Source organism: Megalobrama amblycephala, linkage group LG20 (assembly GCF_018812025.1).
Source record: "Megalobrama amblycephala isolate DHTTF-2021 linkage group LG20, ASM1881202v1, whole genome shotgun sequence".
Classification (NCBI taxonomy): domain Eukaryota; kingdom Metazoa; phylum Chordata; class Actinopteri; order Cypriniformes; family Xenocyprididae; genus Megalobrama; species Megalobrama amblycephala.
Genome location: NC_063063.1, coordinates 22,158,583 through 22,173,690, shown reverse-complemented (window position 1 = coordinate 22,173,690; position 15,108 = coordinate 22,158,583). Strand labels below are relative to the sequence as shown.

General features: G+C 35.9%; 1 protein-coding gene across 1 annotated transcript in view; it reads left to right on the top strand.

Moving 5' to 3' along the window:
* The first annotated feature begins 5,382 nt into the window (after window positions 1–5,382).
* Window positions 5,383–15,108, top strand: part of gabrz (gamma-aminobutyric acid type A receptor subunit zeta) — a 30,685-nt gene continuing 20,959 nt past the window's right edge. The window contains exons 1-2 of the mRNA XM_048171260.1: window positions 5,383–5,635; window positions 9,694–9,771. Coding sequence (XP_048027217.1) covers window positions 9,719–9,771 — 53 coding nt within the window. The 5' untranslated portion in view covers window positions 5,383–5,635; window positions 9,694–9,718. The remainder of the gene's footprint in view (window positions 5,636–9,693; window positions 9,772–15,108) is intronic.

Below are 15,108 nucleotides of genomic sequence, written 5' to 3'. Positions count from 1 at the left end.
AAGCGAGGGCCCTCGCTCTGTCACATCCTTATGTAAGTCCAGAGTGTTCTTTCCCTATACATGTCAAAATTGGGCTTGAGGCTTTACCATATGGTGCACTCGCTCTCCGCAGTCTATCCGCTCAGCTACGGGCTTCAGGCTCAAAAACTTCAACCTACACAGAAACTCCTGTCCCCCACAATGAAGGGAACTGCCCTGTGTGGTACGAGCAGACAGACAGCAACAGGGATGTCGCTGACATTTTGTCAAGAGAATGGCACAGCATCGAGTGCATGGCATGGACTCCAGGCTTTCCAATAGCTTCCAGGACAAGAGTGGGCGGCACTGGATTGCCTGACAGATTACTTTCAACCTTCCTGTGAGCTTGAATAAGACAGTGTTATAGGTGTTGACTGAGCAATGTTAGCTGAGTTTTAAACACCATTTCTCTCCCTCCTCTCTTTTACTCTTTTCTTGACAGGTCTCAAACAGTGACAGTAAATAATTCATTCAGTTGTTGCCTCAGTTTCTTTTTGCTATTACAGTAATCCTGTCCCCCCCCAACTTCTTTTACTATGGCTCATTGTTTTTCAGTTAGTATCCCATGTGTCTTCACAGGAAATGACATCAGCTCTTGCACAAGCCAAACAATCTGTATATTTTTAGCAATTTAAAATCTGTACTTTTTGCCCTTTAACTTTTCATTCAGCTAAATTATTTAAAAATATGTGTGCAATTCAAGTGCAATCACTGAAACAACAGTAAAACAGTAATTACATCTTTTAAATAATTGTATAAAATGTAAAAAATCAATTATTCATGCTTACTATAATTAGTTATAATTAGGCCCAGGTTCAACTTAACAGAAGGCATGGCTTCCTACAATTAAAGATTTATCAAACAAAATGAGGAAATGTCTCAGTGGACTACTTGGAGCCAATTTAAACTAAAAAAAGCAGTGTGTAGCCTGACATCAGGCAGCAATGCAAGAGGCATTTGAATAAAACATTCATTGTACATGTCTTTTTAGTTACATTTATAAGTTTGAAGTTGACAGTTAGCATTCACTTGACAGCTTTTCTCTCCTCGGAAAGTGCTACATGAGAGATCTTTTTATTTTGCTTGATTAATCCATGTATATTTTAGCACTTTTTCCACTATTTTTATTAAGATGAACAATATGCTTCCTTGTATTTGCTGTCCGGTCACTGCTTAGATCAACATCTTAAACAGCATATCAAGCACTATGCACTTTTACACAGTAAAAAGCGATAAGATGCAGTATATTATGCAGCATTATACAGTATATTTTTGTTGCATCATGAAATAACCAGAAATCTGGTTCTGAGTAAAATATGTACACTGTAAAAAATTAATGTGATTTTAACGGTAAAATATTGTAAAAACACTATGGAAAAAAAATTGTAAATAGGTTAACAGTAAGTTCCCGTATTATATACAGGGAAAAAAAGTAAAAGCTCTAACCAGACATTCATGCAATTTTCACAGTAAAATGCTGTAAATTTTACGATTTTTATAAGTAAAAAAGACAAAATCAATGTGTAATTTACAGTCAAAATCTGTAAACTGATGTTCCCACAATTCCCTGTGTGACACTCCACATTTTAAAGTATTTTGTTTAAATAATCATGTTTCTTAATAGTTTTTTTTGTTATCAGTTATGTTCATTAGGGTTTTATGTTACATCTTCTGTTGTTTAATGAAAGTTTATTGCATTATTTAAGTATTGTGGGTTACCATGATGGTGTTTTGCGTTTGCGTGAATGACTCTTTGCACCTTCTTTATAGTAAACACTTCAGCTAGTGGAAAAGCTACTTGTGATGAATTCTGATTCTTCATGTGGCTTTCTCTTTTACCACCTGCATTATTATGGTGGTTGTCAGTATATGTTAAAGGTACAAAACAGATTTTAGTAGTAGTGTGCATTGTTGAATTTATTGGTTTACATTCAAATTTTCTTAAATTACAGTTTTATACTGTAAAATTTACAGTTTGTTCTGTAAACAGTTTTTCTGTATTTTTCACAAAATTATTCTGGCAACCAAAATTATGCTAGCTGCCAAAATTATTTTGTAAAAACTATGGATTTTTTTTTACATTGTATGAATAAATACATTTATTAAGCATTTATAACATGCAAGCTAAAAATAGCTTGATTAAATAGCTTAAAATTATTCATGCAGTTATAACTGCTTAGCAACAACTTATAATGCATTTGTAAATTAGTTATTAGTCATTAACAAAAACATGTATAAACCCTTTACAAGGGGAACCTTAATGTAAAGTGTTACCCACTTTCAAATGAAAATTACCCCAAGCTTTACTCACCCTCTAGCCATCCAAGGTGTATATGACTTTCTTCTTTAGATGAATACAGTTTGAGTTATATTAATAAATATCCTGACATATCCAAGATTTATAATGGCAGTGAATGGGACCAATGAGTATAAAGCTCAAGAAAGTACATCCATCCAAAGCAAAACGTACTCCACATGGCTCCGGGGGGTTAATAAAGGCCTTCTGAAGCGAAGCAATGTGTTTGTGTAAGAAAAATATCCATATTTAACAAGTTTGGCGGAAGCTAGATATTTTACTTTATAACTTGTTAAATATGGATATTTTTCTTACAAAAACGCATTGCTTCGCTTCAGAAGACCTTTATTAACCCCCTGGAGCCATAGAGTACGTTTTGCTTTATACTTGTTGGTCCCGTTCACTGCCATTATAAAGCTTACACTCTTACACTCAAAAATTAACTTTCACTGTTGTTAGTTTCACTCAAACCATCCTTGTTCACATTACTTAAAGAACTCATGTAACTACATGAACGTAATTTAACTGCGTTGTTTCTACTAAAATTGAGTATTGTCAGCTTTACTTAGTAAGTGTTTGTTCAGTCAACTTAACATTGCTGTGTGAAACGCACACATTATTGTTGACATAACTAACTGTGCAGTGGATCCGTAGTTCCCAGCATGCTTTGCAAGGGACTGCATTAGGAGAGTAAATTTAGGGATTAAAGTGTTATTTTATGTGTTTTTCAGTAAAGGGAAAGATGTTGTTAGTTTATGTTAGTGTTTAATGTTCAGTTATGTTGGATATTTAGAGTAGTTTCTGTAATGTTTTTGAATTTTGTGGTTACCATTATGCAGAAGAGTGTCGCCTGTGTTTAGGCTGTGTGCACTCATATACGCATGTTTATAGGATGAAATTCGTGCTCTCAATTCAATTGAGTTTGTTCAATTAGTTATTTTTTGAGTGCATTTTGGGGTGAGAGGCTGCATTCTGATATGTTGTATCCTTTTTATTTAAATGATTATTCAAAAAAAAAAAAATGTGTTCACCTTACGTAATCAACATAACATTATTAAGTAAACTGCACATATAAATATTATGTAACAGTGACATTCAAATGATTTGTATTTACTCAAAGAAATTTTGTCAGCTTTATTTGAATTTCTTTTGTTCATTGAACTAAATAGTTTTTTGTACAAATTACTCAATATTATTGCGTGGAACCACTTGACACTTTAAGTAAATCCAACAATTCATTTTTTTGAGTGTAGATGCGTCAGCATATTTATTAATATAACTCTGTGTAAAGCTTGGGGTAATTTTAATTTGAAAGTGAACTAATCCTTTAATTTAAACAATACCAGACCATGAAATAAAGAAAACTCAAGGGAGAGTAATCAACTGAACAGAAACGGCTGCATAGAACTATAGGGAAAACAGAACCAAAACACAATGAAACTAACATTTTGTTTAGTGTACAAAAACAAAGACAAGCATATCTAATCCATGTCACTTTGGTTTAGTAAAACACTGATGATTGATGTTATCTTGCATATTCAAAATACTATTTTCAGATTTTAATTCTTTGTTATAGATAGGATTGATACATTTCTTCTGTATGACAGTTTCAGTCAGCATGCCATCAGCACCAGGTTCTTCAGTTCCTCTCACTCATTTTAACCTGCCACACCTGTCACATCCTCATCAGGCACACAGCCCACACTCACCTGTTGTCCAGTTTTGTCAGTCTATGCAAGAGAGTGCACGTTCCCAACTACATGTGACTACTGACCTCCACGTCTTCATCTAACCATTGATCCTTTCATCTGCTTATCTTCAGTATGTTCCACCATCCATCCCGCAGTTAAGTGTGACTGCCAATCAAACTGCTTATGCCATTTACTTACTTGCTTGATGATCTGAAAGATCTTAACCATTGTGTGAATAAAAATCCTGTTCAGTTGATCTACATGTCTCATGTCTCAAATTAGCTTTGTTTATTTTTCCACTCAGTAACTTTACACAATTAATGTCTTGTCTGTTTTAATGTAGGCTACTTTTTGTCTCAAGTCACTCTTTATATGAATAATGGATTAAATCCCTCATAGGTTCACAATTCTCTGCTCTGTTCTCATGGGGTGATACACCAAAGGACATATTTAAATGTCTTGAGTGGGAGTGCTGCGGAAAGCCTTCAATGCTTGTATTTGCATGAGCGAGCAGAGAACTTTTTGGACAGGAACAGCATAGCGTTTGCCATGCAATCCTGAAACAATTTTTATTCTGCAGCAATGTGGGAGGATCCTATTTGAATGCATCTTGTGTAATGTTTGATCTGACAGGCAACATGCTGATGTGCATATATGCAGTCAATTAGCTTTGGCACCAACGGACTTACAGGTGCTTGATGAAGATAGATCAGAGTCAACACTGTTTTCAACAAATATGTTCTGGGATTTTATTTTTAGCTAGTTAACTTACCTTCTCAAAACTTCAACAGCCTACAGCCAAAAGTACAATGATCTGCACATATTTTCAGCTCTGAAATATGCCGTGAAGACATCCATCAGTTTCAAAGGGAAATCTCTTACAATCAGATCTGTGCCTGTTGGCAGTTATATGTTGGAGAGCAGCAGTAAGCGGGTTTATTATGAAGACCTGCCAGTTCCGTGGGTGCTGGAACTGGAGCTTACCCCGAAATTTTAGAATCTAGCCTCTAACAACCCGCTAGAAGAAGCAAATGCATTTCTGCACTTGATACCGCATTATTCCTGAGTGCTACGGCATAATCTCTGTATGATGCAATGTCAAACATTTCTTATTTGCCAGAAGTGGGCGTGCATGTGAAAATAGAATGTCACGCCTGAAAGGAAATAACCCCATGGTCAAAGTGACATGACATATAAAGAAAGCGTTGACAGACAGGGTTTGCTTGCATGTGGAATAAATAGCCTATAGAAAATTAGTATGATGTGAGTATGTGTGCCTATGTGATAATTACATGCCACTGTGATTCAATGTATATTTTTCCACACGTGAGATGTCACTTTTCAAGCCTGTTCCCTCCAATCACCACTGAATCGTCAGTCTTTCACTGATAGGTTCTCCTATGAGCACAGCGCATACTGTGCCTAGGATGCAACCAGTAGTTTAGACTGACTGCTGTGAAGTAGTTGCGCATCACTGACGGATTCCAGCGCATTGGAAACCGCTTAAAGTCACGTCTTTCTTTTCACAGAACTAAATGGCTCGGACTTACAACCGATACAACATATGTAGATGAGTGATTCGATATTATTTAAGCGTTTGGGAAATGCAAAGGATTGACCGGCTTTAAATGTAAGTACGCAGTGAGTCATATGTGATATAATGTAGGCTACGTTTATGCGTTTGAATGAAATATTTTGATGTTTGATAACATACAAAGTCGGGACTGTACGATGGATTTATTATTAGCTATAGTTTACTCTTTGAAAAAAGAAAAGAAAACTACTCGCAATCATGTTTGTTGTTTAAATCACTTGCTTGTTGATTGATGAATAGCCTAGTGTGAAATTAGTTTTAATTTTAAGTTTGTGTTACTGTAAAATATTAAATGCGTTTTATAATTAATGTGAATAGTTCCACATGTGTCGAATGTGTATATTGTGTTTGTATTTAACGTTGTCCCACTGTGACAGATCATCAGATTTAACCCTTTAAGTCTTGAACAAAGTTTTAGGGACACAAAAATATAACCAGGATTTATTTCTACAATAAATGCAGATAAAGCTGATTCTAATTAACATCTGATACAGGCATGTTTTAAATAGACCTATAGGCTACGTAAAAATACTAGCCTATAGGCTACTATAGTCTTTGTACTTTAAAATTTCATATTTAATTCAATGTGTTACTCGTAATTTCTTTGTAATTGTGAAATGTACTAGCATTTTGTAGTGAACAAATAAAGTGTAAGAACATTACAACTTACTGGTAAAAAAAAAAAAAAAAGAAAGAAAAAAAAAGAAACAAGTTCAATGTCAGTGCTTGAAAACAGTTTTGAATACAAAATAAATTTTGACAGGCATGGTCTGAAGATGATCAAACTCAGATTTGGTGAAGATATGAGTAAAATCAGATCTGTTTCTGGTCTTTTTTCTTACATTTAGACCTACAGTACTGTTCAACACAATGAATATTAAAGTAAAAGATCATCATGATTCATGATTTATGAAAAATGTCATATTTTTCTGCCCTGTGTCACAGACCACCATTATTCATTTCATTAGTTTATTGTATTTTAGTAAAAAAAAAAAAAATGTGATATGGCACTCATGATTGACTTAGCATCCAAAAGTGATGTACACTGGGACAGATATTGTGTCTGTAGGGATTGTGTAAAGGGTTAGCTCACCCAAAAATGCTTCATAAAATTAAGGTTAAACCACTTGGGTCACATGGATTACTTTTATGATGTCTTTACTACCTTTCCGCGGATTGAAAGTGGTAAATGCGTAGGCTGTCAATGGAGGGACAGAAAGCTCTCAAATTTCATTAAAAATTTGTGTTTCCTAGAGGAACAAATGTCTTACAGGTTTGGAACGAGCAAGTAATGATAGAATTTTCATTTTTGGCCCTTGAATTGAGATTATTTTGACATCCTCAAGTAACATAATGGCTTATTGATGTTTGTTCTGTTGCTATACATTACTATAGACTGTGGCCTGAAAAACTATGAGAAACTGCAGATTTCTATCTTGTGATTAGCTGATGGCTTAAGGATAAGCTCTCCATTGGTTTTCAAATCAGCATTTCTCATGCGCCCTGTTAGCTGGTAAATGATCAGTTGTTTTGAAAGCGGTTTATCTTGGGTGCCATGAGATGCCCAGATAATCTCTATCAAAGGCAGGATGATCATTTACCCTGTACACAAACTGTCTCTCTTCCACATCCATATTTTATTATTTACAATATTCTAAGAGGAAAGATGCGATGTTTTCCCTGCTACATCATACACAAAAAAAAGTAAGCAAAAAATAAATAGGGATTTTTAGTAAATTACAAGGCTAAGAAAGGCTTTAAAAAATAAAATGCTTCACATTATGCTTCTGTTTTGCTTTCATGATTAATTCAGAAGGTTCTCGTGGAGATATTTTTCAGTTTGTCAAAGAACAGTAATTGGACCCTGCCGTTGTGAGATACAGTACTCAGTCATTCTCTGACCTAGATTCTCACTGAGATATCTGCCGTTTGAAGCCAATGTAAGAAGGTGTGCCAATAAAGAAAAATAGCTGAGGCTCTTTGGTTTTTAGATGGATGTAGCTTAGCAATGTCAGACCAGCTGTCAAGTCTTCTAATTATACCAGTATATAAAAGTTTGGGGTCAGTATGAGTTTTTTAAAAAGAAATTGATGCTTTTATTCAGCAAGGAATTTGTTTGACTGTGTTTTTGATCAAATAAAAGTGGTGAGCATAAGAGACTTTTTACATTTTTAAACCCAAATGTTAGTTTTGGTAGTATATTACATGAGAGAGTCAAGAGGGCAGAGCAGTTATCTGTAGCACTGGAGATCCAATAGCCATAACCACTAAACCATTCCCAGCTTCAGGCATTTTGGGTTTCCTGGTAAGGTTGTTAAGTGTACAAGTCCAGTGTACCCTTCCCGTAGGGTCTTCCCTATCAAGGTCCAGAACTCATTAAAGATGTCATCTGTCACTCTAAATGAGTGACATCTCAGTCTTAAGACCAGGATCCTTCAAGCAGCTACTGAGTCACAAACCACGTGGGTAGGAACGCTTTCGCACTGAGGAAATTCTGAGTGTGGGATATATACGTGTGGGAAGACTGCGTGTTTCATGTATGCAGGTACAAATAAGCCTGGAGATGTCAAGATTTTCTCCTAGTAAGGATGTGTCAACTTCTGATGACTTGTGCTTACAAAAATTAAAGAGATATAGTTCACATAAAAATAATTCTGTCATCATTTATTCACCCTCATGATGTTCCAAACCTGTATGACTTTCTTTCTTTCTTCTGTGGAACATAAAAGAAGATATTTTAAGTGAGTTTCAATTTTGCGGACCCCAGTTTAAAAGAAAAACTATTTTGTACTTCTGTACAGTGGTACTTATTCAGCTACCCAACTCCATCATAAACTACAATGAAGAGCTGATGAGTATAAAAGAGACAGGAGTGTTAAAATAATAAATAATGAAATTAAAATGTTCTGATCTTAGAGACGGGTTGCTGTATGTGGCGCAATCTGGATTTATTAGCACTGACAGGCAGAATAGAACAGTATTACATCTCAGTGTTTGTGTTTTTTTGTTTGTGTTGGTTTGTGTGGGGAAAAAAAAAAACATATTAATCTGGGTCAAGAACAGTTTTTTCTTTTTGATGTTAACAATATGACAGCTTTGTGTTTGTTTGGCCATCTCTACATGACAACCACGTCAACATGACAAGATGCCCGCTTTAAATGCTTTGTAGCACTATCCATGCAATCCAAACGAATGCATTTTTACATCTTTCTGCACATTGTGTGTATATGAACACATGCTGCGGGGCAGACGTCTGTTGTCTCAAACTCATCGTCACAGCTGCACACAGATTGCAATGGTGCTGGAAGACTGAGCAAAGAATCGCAGACTATTTTTTGCCATCAAGGCTCAAAATAGACATTGAGAAGATAAAAAAGTATCTGTGAAACATAGGGCCACAAAAAATCTATTTTATTTACAAGACTCAAAGGCTCAGAGCCAACTGGAAAGTATTCAAGAATTAGGGAATTGAGAATAATTTTAAAACCTAAATACTACTTATACTGTTGTATCTTGTCGTCTTTGCGTAGTCGGTGGCCACACAGCTAAAGTGGTTTTACATAATTTCCCAGAAATATGCACAGTATCTATCGAGTTTTATGTCACCATCAGTAAATCTGTTCTAAGAGTGGATTCCAACATTAAAACATTTTGAAGGATTATTTCATGTGTTCTGGGATTATATTCAGTATCAGAGTACTTCTTTTCAATGGTTAAATTTACACATACAAGTCTGAGGTTAATGATTACAAAGGACAACCTGTATGAAAGTTTCATTTTCACTTTCACATTTTCTCAATTGGTTAGCTGGTCAAAATGTTTCTCATAGTATACTGATGATAACTATTGATAGCAGTTTGAAGCCCTTATTTTTTTAAAGGTATCACCTTATAGCTTCAGTCAAAAGGGTGTATTTTCTCACTAAACAGTCTATACACTTAAGGAGGATTGAGAAAACCTGTCCTAATTCATCAAGCTAAAATGTTGAGCGTTTGTGAAACTAACTGCGAAATTTGTCAGTAATGCTTAATCTCTATGTACAAATCTGTTGAGTCTCTACATAATCTCTTCATTCTTTATCTCTCATTTCTCAGTCAGACCCGTAACGCTCAAGCAGCCATGCATTTGTGTAGCTTTGTGGGCTCTTTGCTCCTCCTCCTTTTCATCAGCAGGTAAGAAACTCCTGGTGTCTTATTATAAACTCACTTTTGCTACCCTTATTGTGATATGGCTAGCGAAATATGACTGCAACATACACTATTTATTGCTTTCATGTTGTTCCCTCTTAATTTATTTAATACTAGAGTGTATAGGATGTGTATTCACTCCAGTAGTAACTTTGTAAAGTCGATAAACACAGCATTTCTCGACCCTCGCAGGAAAGCTGAGGCGGTAAACCTATTTTTGTCAACAAGTTCTCCCGGCTGATAAGCTTTCAGAGTGACGTCTTTTCCGAAAAGACAAGCCAGTATCATTTAGGTTTTACTCTTTTGGCAGCAAATAAAAGACTATATGCCTTAAGTGTCCATTCACAACGGATTATGTGGGCTTGGTGAAAGGTGTAGCTAAAGGAAGGATGGAATTACAGCTAATCCATGTAGACTTTTGGGTAAGCCTGAATGAGACCGTCGGAGTCAATGTATGGGTTATAGATGGAAATACCAGCCCTCGTATCATGTCTCCTCTCCGTTTTGCCCATTTGAGCTTATCTTTCCATGCAGCAGTACAGTAGCTGCAATGCTAACGCGATTACTGGTTACAGTGTCGAAACAAGACATTGATTTTACTGGAACTGCCGTCGCTTAACCACGTTCAATGAAAGTTCAGGTTGATTCCATTTGATGAGATATGCATCTCATCATCGATGCTGGTATTCTGGCGTGACCTTTGAAATTTGATAGGGAAGATGTATAGGACCTGGTCAGGACGATTCTGCAGTAGATCAAAGGGGGATGTTGAAGAAGTGTGCCAACATCAATTCACCTCACCATTCCCACCCCCTTCCTGTCCTCATTTCCCCTCCAATCTCCAGTCTCTCTTCCTGGCAAGATGGGACACTTTAGTGGGTGTACATATAGCTTGGCCTGGAATTCAGCTTCCATCACATAACAGACTAAACCACAACAAGAGCAATACCTCCTTTTTAGATTCTTAGTTCTTAGCACACGAAGATAAGGATGCGCTATTGAAGGCTTAGTTTTGCAAAGGGCCTTGAAATGTTTTGTTTGTTGAAATTTAATACTACTGGTTTATGAGGTCTGTACAGAACCAATAGTGTTTAAAAGGGTCACGTCATAAAAAAATGTTCCTTGATCTTTTTAGATAAAAGAGCTTGAGGTACTATGAAATCATACTGTAACTTTCAGAACTCAAAACCTACTTACCAGCCCCCCACCCCCCCCAAAAAAGCATTTATTGAAACCTAGCTGCAAAAACAACTTGTTCTGTACTTCTGCGACTTGGAAGGAGTTGATGTTTATGGTTACATGTCGATGAAACCTACTGGGTGATTATATTAGGTGACTGCCGATATCATGCAAATAACTAACAGGCTTATCAGTTAGCTTTCTTACAACCTAACTAAAATCACAACGAAAGAAAGATTTTTTTTTTCAGAGATTTGATAGACCTTTTATAATTGAAAAGACATTATGGATTATTTTAAATTAAGTAGAATTGCATTTTTTTAAATTTTAAATCTGATTTGTTGTAGCATAAAGTGCATAAAATATAACATAAATTGCATTTTCTATTACAAAAAATAAAATGTTTCGTTTACTGCATACAAATAGTCAACCAAATTCAATCAATATGTCTCTCTCTTTCTCTCTTGAACACCTATGCGTATTTTGGAAATAAACCCATAAAAAATTTAATCTTTAACTGTGCAAATTTGTAAAAACAAACTCAAAGTCGATTATAGTAAGCAGACATGACAACACTGTTAGAAGGTTTAGGATTTGGCAGAGAAAGTGCTGTTTCTCATTTCATATGTCTGTTTCATTGTAATATCCATGAAAAACTATACGTTTTTTTTGGCTGAAAAAAATACTAATACTATAAGTGGACCTCAGAGAAAAATATTTATAATGTGACCCTTTTAATATGAAAACTCCTCATGATTAAAGTTTTATTTTATAGGTCAGTTGCCAGAGATCTATATATAAATATACTGTTTTGTAGATGAGAGACACAGCTGAATGCTCTATTTTAAAAGCCATATTTAATGCATGAACTCCTCAGTACAGTAAGCAATTTCTTTGACACATACTTCTGGATAAACCATACTAGATCCAAACCACAGGAGGGGATCACACTGATGGTATCAAAAGCGTATACAGATTTATGAAAATAATTAGGTCATCATCACTCTGAACTCAATATAAATAAACAAATTGCTTGGCGCATTGCTGGATTGCTTATTTATTTATTTATTTGTTGGTTGGTTGGTTTATTGCTGATCTGTTTTCTATCAGTTTGAAAAAATACAAACTTAAATTATTTTCTTCTGAAACTTTCTGAGGTTATTTAATATTTCAGTGCTGGACATGGTCTCACAGAGAAAGAGTTGCAATGTTGGGGCTCATATCTCTATGGCCACTGATGTGTGTAGACGGGGAGATGGAGTTGATACAAGCTTGAGAAACTGTCTCTGTGGACCAAAGCAGAAACAGTTGGGGAGACAGTCCTGCTAGGAGCATTGCATACACAACACGTCAGTCAGCCTAAACACCAGAGACGTGGGCTGGATTTAGTCTCAAGGTTGGTTCGGAGCTAAGGAAGGACATGAGAAAACTAAATAATCCTTAGTCTGTTAAAATTCACCTGTGCTTTTGTCTTTAGGAATGGGGACATTTAGAAGTAAAGTCATGTGGTTTTATTATTATTATAAAATGTAATTTGAACATTTAGTTCTAAAGAACCGGATCGAAACAGTTTAAGAAATCTATTTACGTAATGATTCTGTATCATTTCGTGGTTCCTTAATATTCCAATATTAAATGCCAATTATTATGTTTTTTTAGATGTATTGTGTTTATTGTAATTTATTGTGTCTCCAAATTTTATATTTAGTTGGTATTTTGTTTTATATTTAATTTAATTATTTTACATAACTAAAATTAGTTTATATCACTCGGCTGAAAAGATAATCCTAATCTTAATGCTAGCTATTAAAAGCAACTCTTAAACGTATTTCCACTATTCACCCTATGAGTCAAATTCAAATCCTTTCACTCATCGGTATGTTGTAGTCGTTAACTCGTATCATTATGAGTCTGACATGTTCAAAAGAAATGGCTTTTGGTTCAGTGAGTCTGCGAGCTGTTATCACAGATCACTGCGAGAGAGAATATGTCCAAACAATCCATTTGTTCATGTCGTTCGAAAACCCATACTTTCGTTCATCTTCGGAAAAAAAATGAAGATCTTTTTGATGAAATCTGAGAGCTTTCTGTCTCTCCATAGACAGCTACTCAACTGACATTTTGACTAGGGCTACACGATTTAGCGTGATTAAACCGCACGCGATTTGGTAAAGGCTGCGATTATTTTATGCGCAGCTTGTCAGAGCTGTACGGCTCTGTGATCAGTAGTAAATGCTTCTCCATCGTTACTTTTTCAAATGTACATTATAAGCGACGCAAACTCACAGTGCTTTCAGATGGATTAGCATTTGGCCATAGTTCATCGTCAAGCCTTTGTGATTTCATAATCGCACTAAGAATCGCGCTTAAGCGATAATCACGTTTAAGTTCAATGTTATTTTTTGTATCGTGCAATAAATCGTGCAGCCTGATGCTTCAAAAAGTTCATAGAGATCGTGAAAGTAATCCATATGAATTGAGTGGTTTAGTCCAAATTTTCTGAAGAGACTGATCACTTTATATGATGAAAAGGCTTTTATTCACATGTAAACATTAAAATTCACAGCAAACATACTTGAGCTTCCATTTACCACAACTGATGTATGCGCTGATGAATGTTTATATGTGAATAAAAGCCTAAATTCAGTCTGTTCATCATACAAAGAGATTGTATCTCTTCAGAAAATTTGGACTAAACCACTCAGTTCATATGGATTAGTTTGACAATCTCTTTATGAACTTTTTGTCAGTTGCGTAGATGTCTATGGAGGAACAGAAAGCTCTCAGATTTCATCAAAAAGATCTTCATTTGTGTTCCTAAGATCAACGAAAGTCTTACAGGTTTGGAAAGATATGAGGGTGAGTAATTAATGACAGCATTTCCATTTTTGTGTGAACTAGCCCTTTAACAAAATCGCTCAGACCGATTTCATGAACTGGTTGAACCTGTTCATTAAAAAGATGAAATTTAAAAGAACAGATTGGTTGCTGTTAATTATCTTTTCTCACTGAAATTTGTAGCATTATGGAAGTAAAATCTTTTGCAAATGCTGTTTCATATTCATATCTCATTTCCCATTTGCCATTCATAACTTTTCATATCTCAAATAAGTCACTTTGGATAAAAGCATCTGCTAAATGAAAAATTTAAATGAAGGCTTCATTTTGATGAATTGATGTTGGCTTTATTTTTATAATGATACATTTGAGAAAAGTGCAGATATACAGTGGGTATGGAAAGTATTCAGACCCCCTTAAAACCCCATATTGACAGAAAAACACAGAATTGTTGACATTTCTGCAGATTTATTAAAAAAGAAAAACTGAAATATCACATGGTCCTAAGTATTCAGACCCTTTGCTCAGTATTTAGTAGAAGCACCCTTTTGATCTAATACAGCCATGAGTCTTTTTGGGAAAGATGCAACAAGTTTTTCACACCTGGATTTGGGGATCCTCTGCCATTCCTCCTTGCAGATCCTCTCCAGTTCTGTCAGGTTGGATGGTAAACGTTGGTGGACAGCCATTTTTAGGTCTCTCCAGAGATGCTCAATTGGGTTTAAGTCAGGGCTCTGGCTGGGCCATTCAAGAACAGTCACGGAGTTGTTGTGAAGCCACTCCTTTGTTATTTTAGCTGTGTGCTTATGTATGTAAACCTTCGGCCCAGTCTGAGGTCCTGCAAACTCTGGAGAAGGTTTTCGTCCAGGATATCCCTGTACTTGGCTGCATTCATCTTTCCCTCGATTGCAACCAGTCGTCCTGTCCCTGCAGCTGAAAAACACCCCCACAGCATGATGCTGCCACCATCATGCTTCACTGTTGGGACTGTATTGGACAGGTGATGAGCAGTGCCTGGTTTTCTCCACACATACCGCTAGGAATTAAGGCAAAAAACTTCTATCTTGGTCTCATCAGACCAGAGAATCTTATTTCTTACCATCTTGGCAAACTCCATGCAGGCTTTCATGTGTCTTGCATTGAGGAGAGGCTTCCGTCGGGTCACTCTGCCATAAAGCCCCGACTGGTGGAGGGCTGCAGTGATGGTTGACTTTCTACAACTTTCTCCCATCTCCTGACTGCATCTCTGGAGCTCAGCCACAGTGATTTTTGGGTTCTTCTTTACCCCTCTCATCAAGGCTCTTC